The 26347-nt window shown below is 31.4% G+C and overlaps 2 protein-coding genes across 2 annotated transcripts; both read left to right on the forward strand.

The window, feature by feature from the left end:
• The first annotated feature begins 8221 nt into the window (after positions 1–8221).
• On the forward strand, positions 8222–11333 carry LOC137928990 (trypsin-2-like). Its single transcript, XM_068771999.1, has 5 exons — positions 8222–8252; positions 9088–9295; positions 10381–10630; positions 10944–11087; positions 11175–11333. Exons 1-5 carry the CDS (start codon positions 8222–8224, stop codon positions 11331–11333), a joined length of 792 nt encoding a protein of 263 aa, XP_068628100.1.
• A 2184-nt stretch (positions 11334–13517) lies between these two features.
• Positions 13518–24425, forward strand: LOC137928991 (transmembrane protease serine 9-like; the record flags this gene model as incomplete). Its single annotated transcript, XM_068772000.1, has 8 exons — positions 13518–13726; positions 15508–15757; positions 16050–16190; positions 16709–16859; positions 21733–21931; positions 22423–22672; positions 23484–23624; positions 24267–24425. Coding segments are annotated over 8 exons (1500 nt in total), but the record flags the coding sequence as incomplete, so codon positions are not given.
• Positions 24426–26347: the final 1922 nt, after the last annotated feature.

A 26347-nucleotide genomic window follows, 5' to 3' on the forward strand; every position in this document is an offset into this window, starting at 1 on the left:
TGTTTGTTTGTTTATTTCGATATTACACAATGTTGACACAATTGTAACTATAATTCGCAATTACAATTACAGCTCGAAAAATTGTCGTATGGCCTGGTAATAACCTAGCACTCTTCTATGTAAACTCTAACGCAGTACTTTATGTAGGTTACATGAATATTTGTAACATCACCTTATCTTAGTTAATATGTAAAGCCCCTGTTTCAAAAAGTTTTCAAATACATTTTCCTCAATTTTTCTTTTGTTTTAACTGTTCATAATCTTTTAACTTTTACCTTCTTCAGTTTTCTTTCATAACTCCTTGCATCATCACCACCATTTCAGCCATTGGACACTAATGCTGGGTATAGATTTTCAATAAAACCTGTTGAAAGCAACCTGCCTGCATCCATCGCCTTTAATAAATTCACCTGTCCGGCTTTGGGACACCTAACGCCGCACTTGCCGGTCCGTTCTATAACTTAACTAATTTTTGGCAATTCTAAAACAACTAACTACATTTGTAATAATAATTTAATGCTACCGTTTTTTTAACTGTCTTCTGCATTTGCTGTTTTTGATTCTCAGGTTTTCTTTGCATTCGTTATGCTTTGCTAGACTTTACAAGTTCTCGTTATAAATAGTCTGACACCTTTCGAAAAATGTACAAAAAAAAACGAAAGAATTTATAAACTATTGTGAAGGTACAAAATGAATCTTACGGTAATGTTGTCCCAACTTAAGGTATTCTGTACTTTATACGTAATTTTTAATAATTATTATTTTACTCAATTTATCAAAGTCTACGTTTAGCATCTAAACAATAAGCATTCAAAAATTAGAGTAAATTTAACAATTTCTCATTTTCTAGAACCTTATTAAGTTTTATATATATATAGCTATACTTTAACATGGCAAATGTTGTATGTTGTATCAGTAATAATAATATTTTTAAGGGGTATCAGACAACAAGCCTCCTTAGCTTGATAGATTAATTATACAATATTATATCAACTATGTAATTTCAATTGCCGATATTAATTAAAACATTTCTAAGGCGTAATATGTAATAATTGGAGAGACCTAGAACGTTCTTTTCAATTATAAAATAAATGATCTATTACTATTGCTACACTAATATAAATGATCAACAAATGATTACGTAACTAATGAAATTATTCAAATAACGTCACGATTTCACTTGTCTCATGTTTTACTTCATACGCTAATTTCACAACTATAACCTTGTTCTCATGAACTCACCTGTTCGCCTATATATACAACAATAGAAAGTTGTTATTTTTAAAAGTAAAACTATGGCTCTTTTCTTTTGACCTATTTATTGTTAAAACTTTTTAAATCTTCTGTATTTGATGTATACGAAATTTCACATAAATAAACGCCATGCCAGTGATAGGACAGGTAGTGGCTAAATTCAGAAAATTAAACCTAATAATGTAATCCAAATATTTATCTTAACATTTTCATTCAAAAAAGAAAATGAATTTTGTGAACCCTGTGATGTTTTTTCTATTAACATGACTTCAAAGCTCAACTTTTTTTATTTTTTTATTTTAATGTTGGTAAATTTCTTGCCAAGGACGGAAAAAAATTAAAATGAACTGCCTGGTCTTGTAATAAAATAGCGCTTTTAGTCAAATTTTGTTTCATAAAATTATTGCTATTGCATAAATTTAGTTTTTTATTTAATTTCTGCGGTTTGCTAATTGTAAACCTAGTGATCTTGACCTTGACGTTTATTTATGGGTTTAAGTATACGTACTAATCTTTTTAGAATAACTTTGTTATTTTATTTTAGCGACTTTATTTCTCCAGTGTCAATTGAGCAGATTCAATACGTGTCTTGAATTTTTGAGAAACTTTATCTGTACTTTATGCACATATATTTCACAAGCTAGATGCGTCACTACTAAGGAACTTTAAAACAACACCAAATGATCAACCAGCTTTTCTGTCTTCTCTTCGTGTGCTTTGAAAAATAGATTTGTATCATCGTCTATTATGTCAAGAAGAATAAAAAAGAAAGATGACTGAAGCGAATAAAGCAGAGAAAACTATTTCTCGTAAACTGGGCATGAGATTGTCGGAATTATTTTTGCACTTACTAAATAAAAAATTAGTACATATGAACTTGTAATAAAACGTCTTTTGATGTAACCATCATATCTGGCTGGTTGTGATAACATTAAAAAGGTTGCATTTAAAAAATAGAAACGTGTTACTAAAATTTTACTAATCAATAAAAGAGATGTGGTGTTACATCATAATAAGGGTAAACTACATAAGTTTTTGCTATTTAGCAAACATTAAGAGTTTTGATCTCAGGTGATAATGCATCAGCCATATAACCCTGATTTTGAATCCCCGGATTCTAAACTGTTTCAGTTTTTTTTAGAATTCTTTATAAGGTGTCTGGTCAACATCAAGAGATGATTGAATAAATGAATTTTCGTCTTTTTACAGCGACCGCATAGTGTTTCCAAGATACTAAATATTCATCGAACGAAATTGTGCTTACTCGTATGTATTACTTATGTATTACTGTAAATAAAATTTGAAAAAATCCGACTCGAATATAAAATGCGACGGAACTTTTTCCACAATCTATTATTACATTCGATTTATTGATATATGTATATGTGTATATTATTACACATTGTTAAAAAAACAAACATGATAAATATACAAACGTTTTGATATGTGGGTGATATCGGAAACATGATAGCTTCTACCTGCTTGTACCTTTTGTGCAATAAATCAGCTATCAATTTAAGTTGTTTTTGAGTATTTGCTATGTTATCTCTTAAAAGTGCTTTCGGGAAAAAAAGGTAAATAAGTAATTGCAAAAATATTGTGTCGTGATTTCAAATGACTTTGCTTATGGTGTGCTTATTATGATATATTATTATGAAGTCATCCTTTATACTAAATTATAAAATAATTTGCATCTTTCCATAAATTTGTAATTATTTACATATTTTGTGTAATGTATTTTATTTGTGTAACTTAAATAGTTTCGTACAATAATTTACTTCGTTTCCACTAACAAAAGACCACTAAACAAAACTATCGCAATTTTATAAATAGTGGTATAGAAGCTATTTAGTAATCGCAATCAATCGAAATTCTTGAATTGGCTACGTTATGCGAAAGGAGACGATGCTTTGAAGACATTTATTGTTCAGAGTAGAGTGACTCGCTAAAGATCCAGAATATTCTTTGTTGTCGAGTGACCGCAAGAGTGAATCGTAACTGCTCTATCGCGCCTTAGTAAAGCGCTGAGACGTGGTTGAGACATAAAGTGAATAAGGCGCGAGCGCTGACGGCTGACTGATGGAACGGAGGGGTATGTGTTGAGTATACAAGGGTATTGGTTATAGATACAGAAACTTTAAAGAGGTAAATGTTTAGCACATTTGCAGCTAATTAATGTATGGTACACCCTGTTCAAAAATCAATGGTTTCAGAAATAATTAATATCATCATGATAATGTAGGGAGGAAAAGCGTTTACAAAAATCGAATTAGTGCATATTCAATTTATTTACTTACTTTTTGTCGATGCAGAATGTGTTTTGCCAAGAAGTCTGTAGTATTTAAATAGAAAAAAAAATTGTTTGTTATATGTTTCTGAGAGATTATACAGGCTCACTCTAAACAAATATAAAAGCTTTAAAGCTGTGATTACAAAAGATATATACATTAACCCCATCAAAGTTTTTAAACTTAGAACCAATCATCTGCATATAATATACATAAACATCGGGCATAACAGTTATAAATTTAAAAATATAATATTTATTCTTGTTCAACGTCTTTTAATTTTCTATAAAATATTATGAATAAAATCTTTTGTATACTCGTAATCGATTTAAAATGTTTGAAAACTGTTTGATAAATAATTGCAGTGTCGTGACTAAAAAATAAACATTTTCGTTCTTCGATTTGTTGATTGATTGTATTTCAACAAAAAAGTCAAGCGTGGCACTCGTTTATTAAGAATCCTGTCGAGTTAATCAACATTTTGTTAGCAGACTTTGCTTGCTATTTTTACAGCCACGCCTTAATATCAATCTTTGAAATCTGGCTATGGTATCTATAACATTTTGGTCAGATTTCGTTAGTACAAGTTAATTTAAAATCAATATTGTATATTGTTTGAAACACGGTGCATCATAATCATTATTTCAGCAGTAGATCATCCGCTTCTGGACCTAGGCAACTCCCATAGATTTCGAATAGGAATGGTCGGAAGCGGCAAGCAATTTTGCGCCCTAGAGATGTCTTGGGCGCAAAATTGCAAATATAAAGCGAAATACTAGAATATCTGCGAGTCGTTTTTTGTTATTTGTCTGTAGTATTTTTAAAGGAAACACTACAGAAGTGTCCGAAAATTAACCAAAATATTATATCCGGCCCTTGAAGTTTATTTCATTAGTAGTTCTTGTATTTTTATTACGTTTTAAACAAAACTTCATAATATATTAAGCAAATTATTGTTAAACATGTTATAGCATAAATTGGCATGAATTTTATTCTTTATTATTAAGGTGTATAGGGATCTCACAATGAATATGGTTATCATTTCGTTAATAGCATTCATATCTTAATTTCTGTCTTGTTGATAATATTTTACTTAAGAAGTTATAAAAACATGAAAAAATAGGCTAACGTCTAACCAAGTTAAGTCATGGTTGTTTAAGGTCGCAGCAAGGTGACATGGGATCTTACGAACGGGTTCGGGGCGTTGATGCCACGAAATTACCATAAGTTTCGCATTGCTATTGCGAGAATATTCAAATTTTACTTTTTCTTTGAGACATTTTGGGATTACTTAAGTGATTTATGCTAAAGTTATTCAAGACTAAATTTATTCAGTGGCATATAAAACTTAATATTGTTTATGGTCACAAAACGTCACCCTTGCTTACTGTGTTCGTGACTTTTTATATTTGTACCTTACATTTACCTACTTTTATAAGATAACCTTTCACTTGCTTTGTGGAAACTATGAAATAATAACATCCTGCGGAACTCCTATCGGCTAAAACACTACTGTACTTTAAACGACTTTTTCAAAACTACCGAATACTCTTTCGCATATTACCTTAGATTTGTGAGTAGATCTGGAGATTTACACTTTTTCAACACGCATGCAGGCGACACGTTACCTTAAAATTCCGCCTAAAAGCTTAAAGAAGGACATAAAGGATCTTTAAAGACGTGTTCTCTCACTCAGATTTGGAAGTTTCCGGAAGCTTGTAATATTTGAGACGTAACTGGTTTCCAAAAGGTGATATGAGAGATCAGATGTATCTGATTTTACCATATCCTTTTAGTTTGGTCTTTACATATTCGTACTTTCTCGAACGCTGCGTGGCCAACCGAGCATCATTCTGGAAACAGCTTCTTGTTCAGTTTGCCACAGTGCTATAGGTCTTTCTCTCACTTCGGGCTTCATCAGCATTCAGCAGTCGCTCAAACAGCCATGAAAAGAGCTATGCTCGAGATTTCTCTTCAAGGTTGAATCAGCAATGCGGAGGTACGTCTACAAACCACAGTAACCGACGTCGCTGGTCAAGTTCAAGTGGCAGTGATCACCCAAGATTTTTAATTTATTTTGTTAAGCCAAAATGCTTGTATCTTAAAAAGATTCTAAGGTGGGTATTGGTGACATATGTTTATTGCAGAGAGCCGCTAAATAGATACTATACATAAGAGGTACTCCTCGCCTCGTTTTTTTATCACATTATAGAGTTTTTTTACAATGCGTCATAACTTTATGACGTATTGTACAAAAAAATAATCTTAAATGTATAGCTATATTCATAAGTTGTTAAGTTTTAAGAAAGCTTTATATCTATAAAAGCTTTATATCTTTATATCTATATTAATAAAAGTTTGTAATCCAAAGTAAATCTTAAAGATAATACAGAGGTTAGAAAATGAATAACGTTTCTGTTTTAATTGCGAAACAAAGAATCTGAAGCCATCAATATCTCCTAAAATGGCGAGGTTGTTAAATTTTACAATAGTCATATTATACAATACGAATGCCAGAATATAACAATTATGACATTAAATTCAATTGAATCCTCCCAATTATCGACGAACTTTAGATGGCGGAGCTTTGGCCTTAACCTACCACGACACCAAAATAATGCGGAAGGACATCGTTATAATTCGCCACATAAACGTCGATCAAAACTCGCTATAAGTGAATACAGACGGCTTTTTATACTTTTGTTTTGTTGTATTCAATAAACATTACGAAACATTCACTCGACATTGAGTATTTGGAGTCTATTGATGCTATATTCTTTTGTGATTAATCCTATTCATAAGCCTTTCCAATTAATATGTTTGTAAATAATATAAAGTATGACTACCATATTTTTAATAAAGATAACATAAACAAACTCTTTAAAATATTGTGACTTCTTTTTGTATTCAATGTGACTTTTTTATGAAGATTGCAAATATTTAATGAGAAAAATTTAGTTACATGTTTATTTATAGCAGCGTGGGTAGCCTCCCACTGGGTGGAACGACGATTTAGTCAAGGTCATGGGAAGTTGCCGGATGCAGGCAGCCCAAGAACGGTCACCGTAGCGATCTTTAGGGGAGACCTTTGCGTTGCAGTCAGCGTCTGCCGGCTGATATGATGTTGAAAACAATGTATTTATTTATAATTTTTAACCAATTGTAATGACGGATTTGATGCCTCATACTCATTCCCTAACAGTCAACTTCGAGCGACATAAAAGAATAAAATAAAACATTTAGAATACTATATACATGATGAATACTAGAATTATTATCTAATAATTATTATACACACACTTAAAACAGATAAATAATATGCATAAATTACACCTGCATATGTACATATATACATCATTGCAGGCCATAAACGCTCACTTCAAGTTATATGCCTCCCCCAAAGATATATGTGGGGGTATTATTGTACGCAGAGGACGCTGCTGCCCATTCACTGGAAAGTTTTTTGTTCAATTAATTCAGAAAGTTGAATTGTATTATATAATACTGTTTTCCGGGAATGTAACCCGCGAATTGCGTTCGCAAGTCTCAGTCATCTACCGCTGGACTATCAATGCTCAACATATATTACACGACAGTATTTCTTACAAATGCAAAAAAAAGTTTTAAAGAAAAATATTTTATTTTTAAAAAGGTACTTTTTATGGTTGCCTGTAATTATCATACACGCTCATTCTTAAAAACTCGTTAAGAATTTCTACTTATATTTAATGTGTCGAACATAATAATAGAAAATTGCAGGAAAACACCCCTAATATTGGATCACTTGTAATTACAACTGTTAATGTAATCTTAGTTATTACGGGCGTAGACTCAACAAAGAATATATAAAGAAGTGTTATTGGTGATACTGACTGATTTTCAGGCAAAAGCAGAAATGGATATTTCAACTTTTGTTGCAATTTTGTTTTCTTTTTTCCTATCAAGTAAGTAGCTTATATAGGGTTAATATTTAGTAGAAATAAAACACATAGTGCAGCGGTATACAAATTCAGTCTTAAGTACGGATGTTTCATATTTTCGTGTATCAACTCTCTAAAGTGTTACCGAAACCACTGTACCGCGTCTTAGGAAGGCGCGGCGAAGTGGGGCCGGGAAAAAAGAACTTGAGCGCCCTTGCTGCGAGCGTTGAAGATGGACTGACAGGACGGAGGGGCTGATATTTTCCCTCTATGTCGCTGCGCGTATACTTTGTCGCGGTACAAAGGTTTCGGTTGCACAATTACTAAAAAAGAGGTAGATAATTGAGATTTTGATTATTTTATACGGAATTTAAAGACGTTAGTGGTTACTTTTCAATCACTTGGTCATACAAAATGATATTCTCTTTTAAACTTGAATCATAGTATGCTGATGGGATTGAGTTCGATTCGTTTAATTGAATCGGTGATAGTAGGTACTAAACCAAAATAATTTGTCCCTATTTTTTTGTAGACAAAAATAGGTAATTTGTTTACTAGCTTTACTTAATATTTTCTTAACATACTTCGATGTTACTGAAATGTGGTGTTTATGTAGTAACCTAAAGAAAAGTAACCTCTTTATTGAGACGTACTATAGTTTTAGACAAGTTGTAATCAGATGAGTGATAATTAAAAACATCATTAAAAATATTTTAAGTCAATTGGCTAATCAAACTTTTTTATTTTAGAATTGTTGACATGATATACATGAAAAATATTCAGGATCTGGGTTTGGGACGATCTTAATGTAAATCTTTCCGCAATTATAAGCAACCACGGCTTGCACAAGAATATGTCACATACGGTAATTCTTTTAATGCGTGAATAATATTACAAAAATTATATTCGCGTCGATTTGAGGAACTTTAGTATATTGTCTTTGAAACAGGTTTTAGTATCTGCAAAGACGTATCGGTGTCATTTTGGTGATAACTTGATACTTCTGATCTACGTTAGTTGTAGAAAATTTCAAGCAAAACAGAATAATATTTTGACTTTTCGGAGATTTAAAACATTCAATTCAAGTTCGTCTTATTAGTTTTGTAAATAACGTTTATGCAAGCTTGCAATGTTGCAGTGAAGGCGATGTGTGTAGTTTTAATTTTCTTTTCACTCACTACATTTTGTCAACGGTGGATTCTTTTTAGTATGTATGTGTATTGCGTAGTAGATTTAAAACTACATTTCATTACGAAGCTCTTCTTACCAAGGAGTAAAAAATGCTTTACTTTTTTAGTGTCTTTTTTCTTTTTTAGACAATATTATTTGTTGTAGAATATGCTTAGATCCTTCATCGGTTCCATTCGTTTCAATTGTGTAATATTTATTTTATTTTTGGCTGGAATTATTTTTTTTGTGGCAATTTGATTAAGTATTATTTACAGAAGTATCGTGATATTTTGTTTTTAGTATACAAGCACGTTAAAAGGTTCAAATAATCTTGAAATATTAACAACGTTTAAATAATAATATTAGTAATTTTTTTGGGAATGATTTATTTAGTTAACAAATACTTATAAAAAACTTTTTCTTCTTGTCGATTTAAAACATTAATGTGTTTTTAGTTGTACACGCTCGACATACTTCGCGCAAGGTACGTTTGTCACATGGCAGCAGGATAATAGGGGGAAGTGAGACAACTATTCAAGATTATCCTTACCAAGTTTTTCTGCTTATGAAGAAACAAGGTGATAAAGATGTATACACCGTCAGTTGCGGGGGGTCTATTGCTAATGAGCGTTGCGTTATTACCGCAGCCCATTGTCTAACCGGGTATGATTTTTTATTTTTTTAATGAGCTTTTATAAAGAGAGAAAGAGTTAGAGATGGAAAGAGTCCCAGAAAAAGGCTAGAATTATGATGTACTTCTATTGTAACATTGTGACCTCCGACGTGACGATGTGACGAATGTTTGGCCAATACGTTCTTCCTATCCTACCATATGAAGCAGATTGTCACGATAGACTTGGGTTACCACCTAAGTAGTTAAGTCAAGAAATTAAGTTAAACTAAGAGTCGCTCAAAGGGGAAATAGAGAAGAATTAAGGGACTGAAAGACAAATACGTAAAGAAAAAAGGTAAACTTACAGTAACAATTCACAAATAAGAATAGAACTAGAAAGGAGACCATGAAACTAGAAAAGACTGGCTTGAAACAGAGACATGTAGGGTGTCTACACATAACTTATAATTAAAGTAGGCAGCAAAATAAAGAAAAATTGTCATTTAAATTAGGTTTAAAACATTGTTTGGGTATAGAATAAAATAAGCCTGTAATAGCAATCGTTCGATTCAAGGGTTCATCGTCTTGGGGATCTATGAATCGTAATCGAAAAGCTGAGAACTCTTTCCGTGGGCTCTTAAGTCAAGTCCTTCCCTAATTCCCTCCTATGAAAACTCGATGTTTTTCCAATCCTGTCAAATAAATAATGTAACGATCGGAGCAGGGGTTCTCGAGGCATCTCCATAGATTAGTTACAGACAGCAAAGCGCTGGAGGCTACGGACCTTGCTACCTTAAAAAAACGATTATTGTGTATCACCGAAATATACAAATAAAACATGTGGTTTATACATAAGGCTCAAACATTGCTCTAATGACATGTCGCATGAACTGGTACTTTAATCAAAGAAAAGATATTTTACCACATGGTAAATGTAACAACATCAGGGCTATTTGTAAAGCTATTAAAATAGCTTGCAGACTATTAATAAATACCTTTCATGTTTTGATATAAAGATTTGAGAATCGCTAAATTTTGATTAAGTGGTATCATTATATATATTTATTATATTCCAGTTGATTAACTAATAAAAAAATATTTATAATGCTTGTCTGAATTTAAAAATTTATTCCAGCATGGATGCTGCGCTTATAAGAGCTGGAAGCACAGACTCTTCTAGCGGCGGAACATTCTATCCCGCAAATACACTTAAAAGACATCCTAAATACGACTCTAAAACACTAGATTACGATATAGGAGTAATAAAACTATCGAATCCAATTAAGATCGATGGTACTAACACTGCAAAAGTAGATTTGTCTACAAGTGATTGTCCTGTGCCTCCGGGTACCAACTTAACTATCACTGGCTGGGGTATCACTAGTGTAAGTAAAGCCTTATTGTTAAGATATTACCGGAAACTAAAGAGCAAATAATTTCATTTTTTGGTTTGTATATTAAATCGTTTTGCATGGATTCAAATAAAGAAAATCATCATGCTTACGATATTAATATTAGAAGTCAATTATATTGTATAAAGTTTGTTTTTAAAAGAACGTTGTCGAATAAAAAAAACTACAAATAAGAATCAAAATGTTATAAATACTTTAGATATGAATACTTTTATCAGCATTTGTATCAGTATTTTTATATATTGAGAAAATGATTAAATTTATAACCCATCCGTTTTTTTTTCAGGAAGGTGGGGATAGCAGCAAAATTCTCAAGCAAGTTTCTATAACGTCTGTATCGCTTGATGATTGTAGAAAAAAATCGTACACATTTTTATCAGACCGAATGATATGCGCGGGAGTTCCTGAAGGCGGGCGGAGCGCTTGTAATGTAAGTATTTTTACAAATAGCAAGATTTTCTTATTTCAATTACGAAAATTGTTGAAAAGTGCTTAAAATTATTTATTTTGGTGACAGGGAGATTCCGGGAGTCCTTTAGTGCTAACTGGAACAAGGACGCAGGTGGGCTTGGCGTCGTTCGGGATAGGTTGCGCGCAGCCAAACATTCCAGGCGTTTACAGCAACTTGTGTGCTCCGGATGTCCATGAATGGTTGAAAGAAATGGAATGTGCCTAAAAAATTAATTTCTTTTTTGACACTTATTTGTTACGAATATATACAAAAACGAATTAACAAGCTCGAAGAAAATGAGATTTTTGTTTTTGAGTTTTAATTTTCGATGTTTTAAAAACAGTTTTTATTTTCAGACAAAGTTAACTAAATCAAAATGAGATAGACTCGAAATTACTTAGAGTAGATAAATGGTCAGTTTTTTTTATATTATAAGGTACAAATTAAAGAGTAATAAAAAATAAAATAATGAAATTATTTAAATATACGTAACAAGTAGGTTCGAATTTAAATTGTATAGTTAATCAACCATGGGGAAGGGTTTGGTATTACATAAAAGACGCTGTTTACTAATAAATGCTTATGAAACTTGTGTAATTATTTTTCAATATTTTTTTCTACTCTATCACTACATGGGCAATCATAGTAGTTAAATTAAAAGAAAATGGCTTTGATTAATGTCTCCCAGCCTCGGTACTACATTCTTGAGAAAAGAAATATAGAACTTGAATCGACTAGGAAGAATAACAAATAAATGCCATTTTTAAATAAAAAAATTTTGCTAAATTAAATTAGTATTACGTAATACGAATATAAACAGTTATTAAACAAAATCGAGCAAACTAAACAAAGGGGTATGTTCATTCAACGGTACTTGAAAAGACACCTTAATAAAAGTGTGCTGTTGATTATGATTCTGAACAATATAAACACTATCATCCTTATTTTTACTATATTTCTTTAGTCTTAAGAATAAAATGAATCCGCCCGCATAACAATGTTCAGCAACTACACATACTATTCGCTTTGAGAATGCAGGGAATCTTGATTTTCTGCAGAAATTTTCGTAAACAATCACATCTTTTCTAAATAGATAAATTAAGTTCAAACTTTCAAGTTTAAGGAATATTTTTAAACGCAACGTATAATTAGGGACGAGTATTTGTTGATTACGAGGTGTACCTAGGCCGGCGGACAGTAAAACCTTATTGCAGCCTTATGGTATAAAACGGACTACAGTCCTAAACCCAAACGTGGCAGTGCTTTTTTGCTCTGTTTAGCGGTGTGTTTGCGCAGATGTGCCGTGGTGGTACCAGGCCTGTAGCAATAGAGGCATATCATTGATAAAGGAAAGATATTGGAAAAGCTTTGTTAAAAAGGTTTTTCTAAAAATAAAGCGGTATTTAAAAAAAAAACTATTATTCTTTTTCGAAGCAGTGAATGTAAAGGTTGAAGGTGACTTTAACAATTCTCGAATTATCTTGTTGTATTGGGAATTATAAATAGATAGTAACTTAAATTGCCACTCCAATGTTTATTTTTCTTTTCTCTTATATGGGTTATATTAATGATATGATTTTCACAGTTTTTTTTTATAACAAAACTATGATAGTTTCGTCTTTAGTTGGAAGGAAAAATTAAAATTAAAAACAAACAATTTAATTCTTAATTTATTGAGGAGACTGTTGATATCTAAATATACGAGAAAAGTGATGACAGTAATAGTATTTTCTCAACCCTAATATCAGTTCCTCAAATGTTTTAAAATTGATGTTTGGTGGATAAACAATGTACCTCACAATGATTAGTTAATCTATAGTAAATAGTCGCAGCAAATAACAGGAAGACAACTAACAATTAGTTCTAACGTCGTTCTTATCACATGTTCGCAGGTGCAATTGTCAATTATTAGGAATCGTTTAAGTCACCTTATCTTAATTGTTTCAGGCAATGAGGAGAGTAAATATATAGTATATAAGAGAGCAGCATCGATACGTTTCATACATTTCCAGGTCAATGTGGAAATGGATCGTATTGTGTACATATTATTTGCTATTTATAGTTTTACAATCATTGGTGAGTAAATGCAACAAACAAACAAACTTTCTTGAATTGTTTGACAGTAAAGTAATATTTGCAATTTAATCAAAATTTTGACTTTGGGAGTAAACTTAGCTATTTTAGGTTATATGTATGCGGGATCATATAAGTAAAGGCTTTGATGATTTTTAAAGAACTGTGGTTTTATTGTAAGGATATGATTAATAACACAACATTCATATTTCCTTCTGACAGTTAGACTCCCTCAGCGTTGCAATATTTTAAAATGCAAAATATTGAAAAAATACCAAAATCAAACGTAGAAACAGAGTTTCAAAATAATTATAATTATTTCACACAAATATATTTTTATTAGATATATCTGCCACACATGCACCGCGAAGAGTTCATTTGAGAAATGACGGAAAGATAGTCGGCGGGAATGAGACGACTATTCAAAATTATCCTTATCAAGTGTATTTATTGCTGAAGCAAAGAGGAACGGGAGATTACTACCAATGCGGAGGATCGATCGCAACTTCGCGATGTATTCTTACTGCAGCGCATTGTCTTACGGGGTAATTTACTTTTTACATCATTAGGTATGACTTATAAACTAAATTATTCTGCGAGTATGTGACAATGTATGGAATAATAGGATAACATCGATACGAAAGTTATAGATTCCCAAACATGCAACTATCTTTCTTGACAAATTAGTTGTTCAGGCTGCACGCTTGTTAAACGAATTGCCTATGCCACTAAGAAAGGATAAATCTCTATCAGTTTTCAAAACGTTAGTAAAGCTGCACATACTTCTGCTTGTCTCTAGACATGTTGTAGTGTATATTGTATTTAAACTTTATAGTTTATGTATTATAATGAAATTTTTTATGTTTACCGTATATATTATATAAGTATTTCGTATTATAAGTAATACATCATATGTATCCAAAATCATTTTCAACGTCTATCATTTGATTACCACTCGCTCTGTTTTTCTATATAAATAAGTCCGTAACTGGTTGCTTGTAAGAAATCGCGTTATTTAACCGTTTTTTGTTCTTTTTTTGGCCAAATATATCCCGTTGATGTACAATGAAGAGTAAATAAATATTTTTATTGCTGCGAAGATGATGATTTTACAGATTTCCTAAAGGAATATATTTAGGTTTAATCCATCGTATACAGTTATTTAGTCAATTAAACATTGAAATGTGATCACAGTTGGTTTAGCCTATTTTCAAGCCTCTTTTCAGAGGTACTCATATAGGTCCCACGAATAACTGTCTTTTTATGCCGTGTTGTGTTTACAATGCGCACTAGTTATTAATCGATCTGAAACCTGTTCCTTTAAGTCATAGTTATTTACTGCTAAATTTTATAGTAAATATTAAATTATTACTTAGTAAAAAAGAATGTAGACTGCATTAATTTAATATAAAAATACAACGAAGCTTGTCATGTTATTATAAAAATGTGCCAACATAAATAATTATAATTTAATTTTAGGCAATCAATATACAGAGTTAATGGTAATCAAGTTACCCTGTATATGTTGCCTGTATTCAGTGTTAACCGACAAGCTTAACAGGGTCGTCTGTCTACTTATACGTATCGGTAAAAATTTAATTTAAAATATGTACTTTATATACGGAATAACAAGAAGTTTATTTTTATGAAATGTCCGTTTCTAAAAAATAGCTTATACTGCAAATATCTCGATCAGTTTAGAGATTTTTTTTCACCCATTTTATACATATTGGCGTACGTATCTACACATGCATACGTATATATTTCTTGATTTTCCTGTATGTACTTTTCCAGTCAGTGGCGTACCTAGGGGGGGGCGGTGGGTGCGGTCCGCACCGGGCGGCACTTACCTAGGGGCGGCATTTTTTAAATTTACTTATAGTTGTAAAAAGCAACATATTCATTTCATATTTATTTTCTTTCTTGAATAATAAATTAAATTATCTTCGTTCTACAATGAGTCAATTAGGACCAAAAACTCTTGCAATATTGCCAATAGAACAAGAAATTACAAATAATTTTAATTTTGAGAGCATTAGACACGATTTTTCTAGTATGAAAGCTAGAAAGAAGAGTAGATATTATATAAATATGTTTACGAGTGCATACACATATGTCTAAAAAAATTTACTTTGTGTATTAATTAATATTGATTAAATAACTTAATAATTTATTTATGTGTATCAATTTATAAAAAACCACTATTTGATTGAATTATAATAGAAGGGGCGGCAAATTGGAGACCGCCCCGGGCGGCAAAAGTTCTTGGTACACCACTGTTTCCAGTATAATGAAGGGAAGTACCGAATTTTAATTTTTTTCACAGAATGGAGTCAGTGAACATAAGAGTGGGGAGCACTGACGCTTCAAGCGGCGGAAATACATATAACTCTAGAATACTTATAAGACATCCCCAATATAATGCCAGAACTAGCGATTTTGATGTAGGAGTGATTAAAGTTTTGCGGAGCATTGCGCTTAACGGTGCAGATAGCACAAGAATTAATTATCCATCAAGTGGTTGTACCGTGTCTCCGGGGACTAACTTGACTGTCACTGGTTGGGGCGACACGATGGTAAGCATTGCTTCACTGTTAACAATAAACACTGTGTCGTCCAGAACGCGACTCGTGTTTCAATGGTAATTTTTCTGTTATCCTTATATCGATTGCTATAACTATACTAACAAATTTTTATCTTTGTACAGTATAAATATCATTGAAAATCTAATATTTTAAATATACGCGATTCAATTTTTGCTTTAACATCGTGACGTTTAATTATGAATTATATCATAAATAAAAAAGTTTTAAAATTCTATTTATAAATATGCAAGATTGAAGTTATAACTGTTAATTAATTTTGTAGGAAAATGGAGCAACGAGTGAAACTTTAATGGCGGTAACAGTTAACGCTGTGTCATATGACGAATGCAAACAAACATATTCAACGTTAACTCCTAGAATGATATGCGCTGGTGTGCCTGAAGGGGGTCGAGATTCTTGTCAGGTACGCCTAAAAATTATTGTAATCATTTTGTGAAAACTTTTTATAACAGAAAAATCTATAACCTGTTGAAGGTTTTACGTCTATCAAGAGTGAATATAAGCTTTTTATAGAACGGACTTCGAAATAGCATTCGTAGTTAATTTTGAAATTTGCTTAGAAAATGTGAACAGTCTGGTTGGTAAGATGAACGCACTGTAGTGCAAGGGGAGAACTTAGACCGATTACGCGCGAAGTCAGCTACGAGCGTCGTATCCAACCTTGCCTGTACCCAGTAGGCTACGAATCATGACTGGTGAAATGATGATGGCTGGATGAATGATTGATGGTGGAAATGATGATGATGACATTCTTTACTATATTCAAATCGCATAGATTTTAGAGACTTCGATGAAGCCATTTTTGGTTTCGGTTATTGTAGAAAAACTTGCTTGCTATACTAATGCACTTCGTTTTTAAATTTAGATTTACAAGTTTTAAATAAATAATGAAAATTAAATAAATCTTTTTTTTATATACAGGGTGACTCAGGAGGCCCGCTGGTACTAACTGGATCTAGAACACAAGTGGGGGTGGTATCGTTCGGTTCTGGATGCGCCAGACCAAACACACCCGGCGTGTATAGCAATCTATGTAATCCAGAAATTCAAAGATTCCTAAGAAGGATGGGATGTACTTAAATAATTCGTTTGCCTCTTTTTGTGTTGCTTAAATTACTAAATAACATCAACTTAATAAAATTATATAGCTACTTGTAAATGTCAAAACCTTATGTTTTTAAAAAAAAATTGATATAGTAAAGAAAGAGGTTAAAAAACGCTTTATTTTTCGGTATAAACATCCGTCTAATTCCGAATGCTTTTGTATTAATGGATAAACGATTTCTTGTAATTATAAAAAGAGACACTGTTTACTAATAAAAATATGTACAATGTTTAACTTCTATTTATTTTGCCTTGCTACCTGAGGACCGTCAATAAGTTGCATATCTTGTATCGTTTAAAAATAATTATTCTTTTATATTATATGATGGGTATTAACAAATATTGTTAGTTATCTCTGTAGGCGGAATTTATAGAAACGTATGTCATATTTGTTAATATACATATATTAATATGGGTTTACTCCGAGTTATCTGAATTTAAAAATGTACTCCGGAAAGGTGAAGCTATTAGGCCAATAAAAATTCCGACATTCCGTATTTTGGTATAAAGTTTTTAAGTGCATTTTATGAAAAGTTGATATGCGCGCACGATGAATCCATGGAATCACGTCAGATTAAGACTTTTTAAGGCCAGTACGGAGAAACGGATTGACGTTTTTAAAGTTGCCAACTTCTAGTGACTAGTACTATTTGCGGGTTGCGGCTCAGCAAGCCTTAATTGGTTGTAATTATATAAGTCCACACAAAAAATAGGCCTCCGATTAATAAAATAAATAGTGAAGTTTAATATAAAATCTCTTTAATGTAACATTATGAATATGTCAATGATTAATGAAACTGTATTTATCCATAGTAACGTAGAAAAATATATTGAGAGAAATAAATTATCCTTATAATGTCATTCTTAATTTTAACTATATTCTGTAAAACTTTGAGGTAATGAAATGGTTCTGTTGTTTTAAAGAAAAGAAATCCTCTCAATTTATTCTAGTGACATAACAAAATGCTAGGTGTTGCCCTTTGCACGAAGCAGTCTAAAAACATTGTTCTAAATTTTATCCACCAGCGATTACTTTAAGAACGTCCTTTCGATTGTTACTGGCAGCGTTGGGCAGTTATTTGTTTTGCAGTAGTTGCAGGAGATCTTAGAATCCTTGTGATAGAAATAAAAACTGTCGCAACAGTTTTCACACGAGATGTTTCCAACATTACAAAGAGCACGGTTAGGGTTTTGACGTGCACACTTTTGCAATGCATTATTTTTTTTGTTGCGAGCTCTATACCAGGATTATTGTAAAACGCATCTATTCCTGAACATAAATACAGGTCGTTTGTCCATTTTATTTATTTTCTTCAATCAGTAATGGCATAAGATTTATATTTAACTTTTTATTTTTTAAAAAGTTTTATTACTTAGTAAAGCCATAAATATTGTAACAAAAGAAAACAACATTGTTATTACAAATTTATCTCCTAATTTAATACATTAACATAAAACTATTACAAATATATAAAACATATAAGAAATGGTCTCCATTGTCGGCCAATACTACTACAATTTAAGTCCTTTAACCAGGGTAGTCGAGGACAGTTGTCTATAGCAGCACGAACTGTTTCTACGGGAAAATTCTTAACTGCCAATAGCATGGATTATTTTAGACTCCAGATTATCATGGCGTTTAGAGCAAGCGTTATTCTCTAATACTGGCCATAAATAATTATCCAGTGGATTAAGATCAGGACTAGGTGATAACAAGTCTTCAGCTCTGATGAAGTCCGGACCGTTGGTATCTAACTAACTTTCAGTGGTCGAGCTTTATGACCCGGCGCCGAGTCTTGCTTGTCTAAAATATTTCTGTGACCTCTCTGTCTCCGCTTAAGTAGTTGTTTTGAATTTTTTTAATTATCAGTTAAGAGATGACCAGCGCATCTCTTCTGGGCTTTAATTTCTAGGTCATCTTATAAAATACCACAATAAACATGGTTCTAGGCACTATCTTCATCTCCCGAAATAAATTATTTTACTTTCGAACAGGATTTCATTGTATCTATCGATTTTAAAAATTGTACTGTATATTGATTGGTACCATACCTATTTTATGTAATACAGGCACAGTTTTACACATTATAATATCAAAAAATATTTGACAAAATGTTGACGCGAAAATAAGAAAACTATGAACAATAATATAAAAATTACATATTCGAAATTCAAAAGCAATAATTTATATTTTTATATTTTTTTATGAAAGTACGAAGTAAAATAATAAAATTATGGTGTTTATGGCCAGACTAAATATATTGGGTACTCTTATTACACTTCACTATTATTTTGAAATTACACAAGTTCTTTTCTTATCATTTTCTTATCAGTTTAGCGTAAAGATTGATATACATTCAGAGTAAAATAAATAAATAAAAAGAAACATGAAATCTTAAATAAATCTCACGACAATGCCATACTAGTGGCGACGTTGTCCAGATTTTATCATTACCGTGTATAGCTAACGGAAAAGAAAGAATTTGCTTGTGTCATTATTTTCATTCAGGTAAAACGTGTCTGTCTAAGAAAATACACAGAACTTAAATTATAAAGAAAGTTAAACACAAAGAAAGAAAATTGGTCAATGAAAATATTAAAAACGAAGTAATACAGGCTATTCCTTTTGTTCTATATGCATCATAAAGGGATTTTCAATAAAACCTTTAGAACATACGTGGATATTCAAAAATTTAATACGACGCGTAATTTATAGTAATTCAGCTATTGATTAGCATTCCTTATTTTACATCACTCGAATTTTTTTTATTATTGTCAAGATAGAGTTTAAGTAGAGCAAATTGAAGCGATCGTGGACTTGAAGCTACCTAGAAAATATATCCATCAAATAATGATTAAAATTTTGAGCAAAAAACAATTTACGTAATATTGTTTTAAAATTGAAAGTTATTTTTTAATCATATTGTGTTTTATTATATTTTGATATGTATATTTATTATATCATGAAACTAAAGTTTTCATCTTTGCAAATGGGTTGCCTCGTTGTTTTTGCATTAAAATTCGGCCGAGTAATTTTGCGCTAAATAGCAAATTATTTGGACTTTCGATGACTAATGATCCAGATTAGAATTCTAGTACCATATATAGCACTTTTGATAAATTTCGCTATCAGCTTTATGAAAACTGTACGTTCATATATTATTATAAAATCATGAAATCACATGAAGATTTTTTTTTAATTTCTCAAATATTTTAAATTTAAAAGACAAATGATATAACGTGCCATGGGGCAAGTTTCCGTGAAATTATACTTTACGGCTGAAGCCAGTTTAGCTGTATCTAACAAGGATTATAAATCAAGCATCATTGATAAGCCCTCAGCCAATAAGTGAGCTATGGAAAGAGCTATTCTCGGAAACTCTCAACTAGATCGAGTCAAGATTGAACAGATTCCTAGAGCACCAAAGTAAGGCACATTCAGTCCATCGAATTGTCAAGTTGGCAAGATGGTCGCTTGGGTCTTAAAGTTCTGGAGTGGAGACCGCTGATCGGCAAGCGCAATTAAAGACGTCCATCTATGAGGAGGACAGAAGCTCTAGTTAAGGTCGTCTGAAGACGCTGATTATTGTCATAGGAAACTTATGCCCAGGAGTGGATGTAATAACGCTGAAATGATGATTACAATGATTTTTATAACAAATATTTATATTAAGGTTACTGTATATATCGGTGTAATCTTAAATATTAACAATACAGAAAACATTTTTACCTTACAATTCCAGGACTTGCGCTGTTGCTCAGAGACCGTGTTAACATTTCTGTCTTCAATAGTTTCGTTCAGATGATAGAGAGGTTGACTATCGTTCTTAAGCATAATGTAATTAATATATACATTTCATTAAAATAACAATTTTAATATTTTTCTATAAAACAACTGATATTTTAAAAAACGGTTTTCTTAATTTTATTTAATAACAAGGCATTATTTCAAAACTAACAAAATGATGTTTGGAAATATCGGAGAACTTATTTGTGAAAACGACCTAATAAGATTAAAACTATTCCTTTGTTAAGTTTTATAGAGCTTGTAATTTTCGTCTTAATGATAAATAAATGTTCAATTGAAATTTTAAAATAATGCTTTTCTCTTATACCCATATAAAACATGTTTTTTCTGCTTTAAATTATTTGCTAGGATTTATTGTAATTATGAGAAAAACTGAACTGCGAAAGTTGTTTTTTAATTAGAAGCAAATTGTACACAACAACTTATAATGATTTTGTTATCACACAGGGGTGTAGACGATGATAATTATAAATCGATTACTGTCATGTTAACTTTGTACGTAATTATTCAGGCATCACAGCTATTTAAGAGAGGAACATTGTACGGATTCCAAGAAACGGAAACAATGTTAGCAATGAGCCGCGTTACTTTTATATTGGTTGCTCTCCTCTGTGCAGCTTTCTCAGGTGAATTTATTGTATTGTAAACTTCTTATTAAAAAAAAAAAACTGGATTTTGTTTTAGATTATGGAGTATGCTTAACGTTTATTATCGATTATCCTACTTTTTAATGTCTAGATTTATTTGTAAATGTAATGTTATGTTCTACAGCAGAACCATTATTTTTTAATATGTATAAAACATACTTTAAGTGACAATTGGTAGATTTTGCAAGGAGCCTCCTTTGAATCGGTATCGTCATGTTATTATTTTTACGATGATGTTATTTGCTCCTATACTTTCTTTTAGTTTTAAAGTCACTAGTATGCCACATGCCATGGTTAACGAGTAGAGATGTCATTTTATATCTTAATATTATGCACTGAGTATTTACCAATGTGTTAAAGCAAAATCTGTGTTGTTGATTTTTCAGATGTGTGCGGCAAGCGTCATGCACGTTTTCAAAACGTAGCCGAGGATAAAATAGTTGGAGGAACTGAGACAACTATTCAAAAATATCCTTACCAAGCATACTTGTTACTGAAGGAGGCTGGTACAGGAAAATACTACCAATGCGGAGGATCAATTGCAACACGTAGATGTATTCTTACGGCAGCTCATTGTCTGGCTGGGTATGAACATATTAAAAAAAAAACCTTTTTGTCAGTTGTACCGTTCACGTAATAACGAACCGTACTACGTGCTTCTACAGGCACAATACTTTTAAGAGTTATACTATTACCGTGAATTCGAATTAAAATTCGATCAGATTTGGATTTATACACAATCACTGATTAGTCGCTGCAATTGAGTTTGGATTAAAATCGAAAATAGTCTCCTTATATCCATAAATATAGGTATATATATACATAAATGTACATGTATACATTTATATATACATATATGATATGTTATAATGGATTACCATCACATAATTATATATGGTATCGTACTGTTATAAGCAGCATATTTTACCTACCATCATCTTGTTACATCTGGAATAAAAAAAATAAGCAATTTTTGTACAATTTATCGAAATTGAGTAACTAAAAATGATTACATCAAAGATCGTCAAATTTGTAGTTACCTCATAAATGTATAAAACGTGATGTTATTTTTACAGAATTGAGTCAATTAATGTAAGGGTTGGAAGTGAGGATGCATACAGTGGGGGTACCACGTATGACTCTAAAATATTTGTAGGACATCCCAAATACGATAGCTCGACATACGATTATGATGTTGCTGTGGTTAAACTATTGAAGCCAATTGTGGTCGATGGTTTTAGCAGTGCACTTGTTAAACTACCATCTCGAAAATGCAATGTTTCGCCGGGAACTAACTTGACTGTAACTGGCTGGGGTGATACTCTTGTAAGTAATAAAAATGTCACATTTTTTAAGTATTTTGCTTACTGCGTGCCATAGCGAATACCGGTTACGTTCTGCATCTTAAGGATTTAAGCCGATCACTTTAAATGAGCTTTGAATGAAAACTTTTACACAAACGAGTAATACATCAATAGCATACGGTGATTTGGTTCGAAAAAATAAAAATCAAAAAGAAAACGTTTCCTTCAAAGAAGATATCTGTACCACTGCATCTTAAGTAATACAGAAGTAACCTTTTAAAATTATTACTCAAATCGCTCACCTTATCCCTGTAAGACGCATTTATTTCTCGTCGGAATATTAGCTTGAAACTATACCACATCTTCTTGGCTTAAAAAGAGTGTAGAGTGCTGATGGCTTTATAAAAAAACCACTTTTGTCTCCCCATAACTTACGTCTTAAAAGAAACGCAAGTTTATTCCAAGACTCTAAAACTCTAAGGTTTTTAGCATTAGGTATTTATTCTAAGAGTATTTTTAGAATGCCAGGCTGAAGTTTCTTGAATTACAACACCTAGTGACTCAGCGTATATTTGTTATACCACTATCTCTAGTGCGACTAATATTCGCTCGACAATACATCTTATTTACATAGCCAGCCATATTCACATACCAAACTTAATAAAAATATAAAATAATAACACCTTAACTAAAAAGCTTCGCTATATTTAAAAAGTATGATTATTATTATTATTATTATACTAAATAGAATTTTGAAGGCTAAAATTCTTTCATTTAGCAGTGGTTTTGCAGCAATTTTTGTTTGTGGTAGTCATTTCCATTAATTGTTTTAGGAGAATGGAGAAACCAGTGAGATTTTGATGGAAGTTACAGTAAGTTCCGTGTCCTACGATGACTGCAAAAAGGTCTATAAGAATTTATCCCCTCGAATGTTATGCGCTGGTATTCCTGGAGGTGGAAGAGATTCATGTCAAGTACGTGGTTGTTAACATTGTTATTTATTGATTTCTTTGATAGTAACTTATAGCTTGGGCTTGTCTACGACATGGAATCAGGAATTCAGATTATCAAGTTGAATTAGCAGTGAGCTGGCCGTATAGTGCGCAAAACATATGACCCCTAATGTCTCAAGGTACTGGAGAGGAGACGATAGATCAACAAGCGCAGCGTTGGACTCTACACTGGGTGTACAAATAACTTAGTTAAAATCGTTGGATTTAGGCTGTTTTCAGTTATTCTCATAAGAGATTAAAGACGAAGAATATGTCCAATAATGGGCATCCTACGGTCGATATAATGATGATGATGAAGAGATAGCTTTTTGTATGTCTTTTTATGTCATTTCAATATGATTTCTCTAAGATTGCCTGATTATATTAGCTTTTTATTGTATATATTTCTGTAAAAACAGACGTTTTGCAGAACTTTATGCATACAAAATTGTAATTGATGTACAAACTACAAAATTGTTTACAAGAAGACTTTGTTTGATATTAAGTATGATAAGTTATTATTTCAAATAGTTGTTCAAAACGATAAGTATATTTTTATGCAAGTTACTTTTTTCTTCGAAACTGCACATAAGATTTTTATTTTTTTTTAATCTCTATATATAGGGTGATTCCGGAGGTCCGTTGACGAGAACTGGAACAAAAACTCAAGTTGGAATTGTTTCTTTCGGCAACAGATGCGCGAGGCCGTACACGCCTGGTGTTTACACCAACATTTGCAACCCGGAAATTCGAAAATGGATTAGACAAATGGGATGCGCTTAGACGATCTGTCGATATTTATTTATTCAAAATTGTATCATTAAATATGACAATAAAATGCATGGTATAAAGAGATTTGTATTTATTCATACACCAAAATAAATATTTAATTCAAAACCAATTTCTAATATCATACTATATCACTGTTTGGATGGTCTAATTTTTAATTTTATTTTAATTTATCGTCTAAGATAAATGCAGATAAATATATGCCGAAATTTTCTGTCAGTAGTAACACGTTGTTATCTTGTGCCGTAATATTGGAACGTATGAAAAAAGATATGCATTATGTATATTATTTTTTTCCATCATATTATTAATTTCCATCCCGGAGATGTTCATATTTATAAATATATATTATAATGACAGGCAAATGTTATAGCTCAAAAATGTAAAACATGATTAAGGAATAATACAGAAATTATCATATATCGCTGATAATATTGCAACTAAACTTATTTGTAAAAAGTACAAATTTCTGATTGTCAAATTGATGATCTGTTGGATACAATTACAAAAATCACGAAAATTCTAGGTTATTGAAATTTCTTTTATAATACAGACAGACAAACAGATTTATAATTCAAGTTAAATCTGCGAAGTTTTTCTATATACTAAAAACAGTTAAATAATTCGAGTTGCAATGGTTTTCTATGTATAATTTATTATGTTTAATACACTAACATAAAAATAGTGGTAAATTGTATAAAATTTTTGGGATAATTATGATAGCAAAAATTAATACCAAAAACTTACTAAAAAACTAAAAAAGTAAAAAGTAAAACTTACTAAAAAGTACTTAATGATTAAGGGAAAAATTAAGAAATAATGAAAAATCCCGAAAATAAATAAAGGCAGTTTAGTGATAGCTAAGTGCATAAAAAAAATAATTAATCACCAGTTTAAAGTTTACAATTTGGCACAAGAGCTGTCATGCCAGAAGGCGTTTAGGTACATTCAGAAAGCCTATCCTGGTACAAAAAGCAGTGCGTTAGCATTGTTGTGTTTTGATTGTCGTTTATTTTTAGACTTTTCATTTTAATGTACTCCCTTATGTTGAAATTAGCTGTAGTGACGCACGCGTGTTTACTTTGCTTTCATAGGTGAGTTGTAGTATTCGCCATCGATAAAAGTTATATTCATATCATTTCTTTATAATTTAAATTCTCTTGATTAATTTAACAGTAAAACCTAAAAATCGTAATAATATTTTAAATAAAGACACGATTGAAATAAGTTTAAATAACTTATTAATGAGCATTTTTTTCAGTAACATTTCGTCGCTATTATTACAATGATAAAGAATGTGCTGAAAGATGGCACGAGATCATTCACGATCTTCTCGGTGATTCAGTATGGTATTTAAGACGATGAACCATAATCTTTGTTCCAAAAAATTTGCTAGAATGCAATTATACCTATTTCAGGTGATTTGCTTTAAACTTGCTTTCATGAAAAATCACATTTCGAGTTTGAGATAGTAAAATTTATATAGTGCATAGTATTTTTTTGGATCTATTGTTAATTGCAATAAACAGATTGAAATTTTCGGCCATCCGCTGTGGGCATGTGTGTTTAATTACAGTCTATTTGATCGAGATTCTTCAACAAAAACATAACATTTGTAATACTTAGGAGAAGTAAAAAAATATTGGTTTATGTTTAAAAGGTTTTCAATTATTCGGTGCTTTTACATTATTATCTTCAGGTATTATATGCATGTATAAATATTTCCAAGTACTGTTATAAATAAATGTTACTAATTTTAGCGCGTTTAATTATAAATAATTATAGGAAAAGCGTTTACAATTAATTCATTCCGTTGTTATCATATGGGGGTACCCATATAGTAAATACCATACGTACTCAATGTAGCGTACTTAGTATTTAAGGGAGCACCTTTGATTAGATTGCTAGATTCAGAA

Source organism: Battus philenor, unplaced genomic scaffold (genome assembly GCF_028537555.1).
Source record: "Battus philenor isolate CCGP_79_NKW_IND1 unplaced genomic scaffold, ilBatPhil1.0.hap1 SCAF_4, whole genome shotgun sequence".
Taxonomy (NCBI): domain Eukaryota; kingdom Metazoa; phylum Arthropoda; class Insecta; order Lepidoptera; family Papilionidae; genus Battus; species Battus philenor.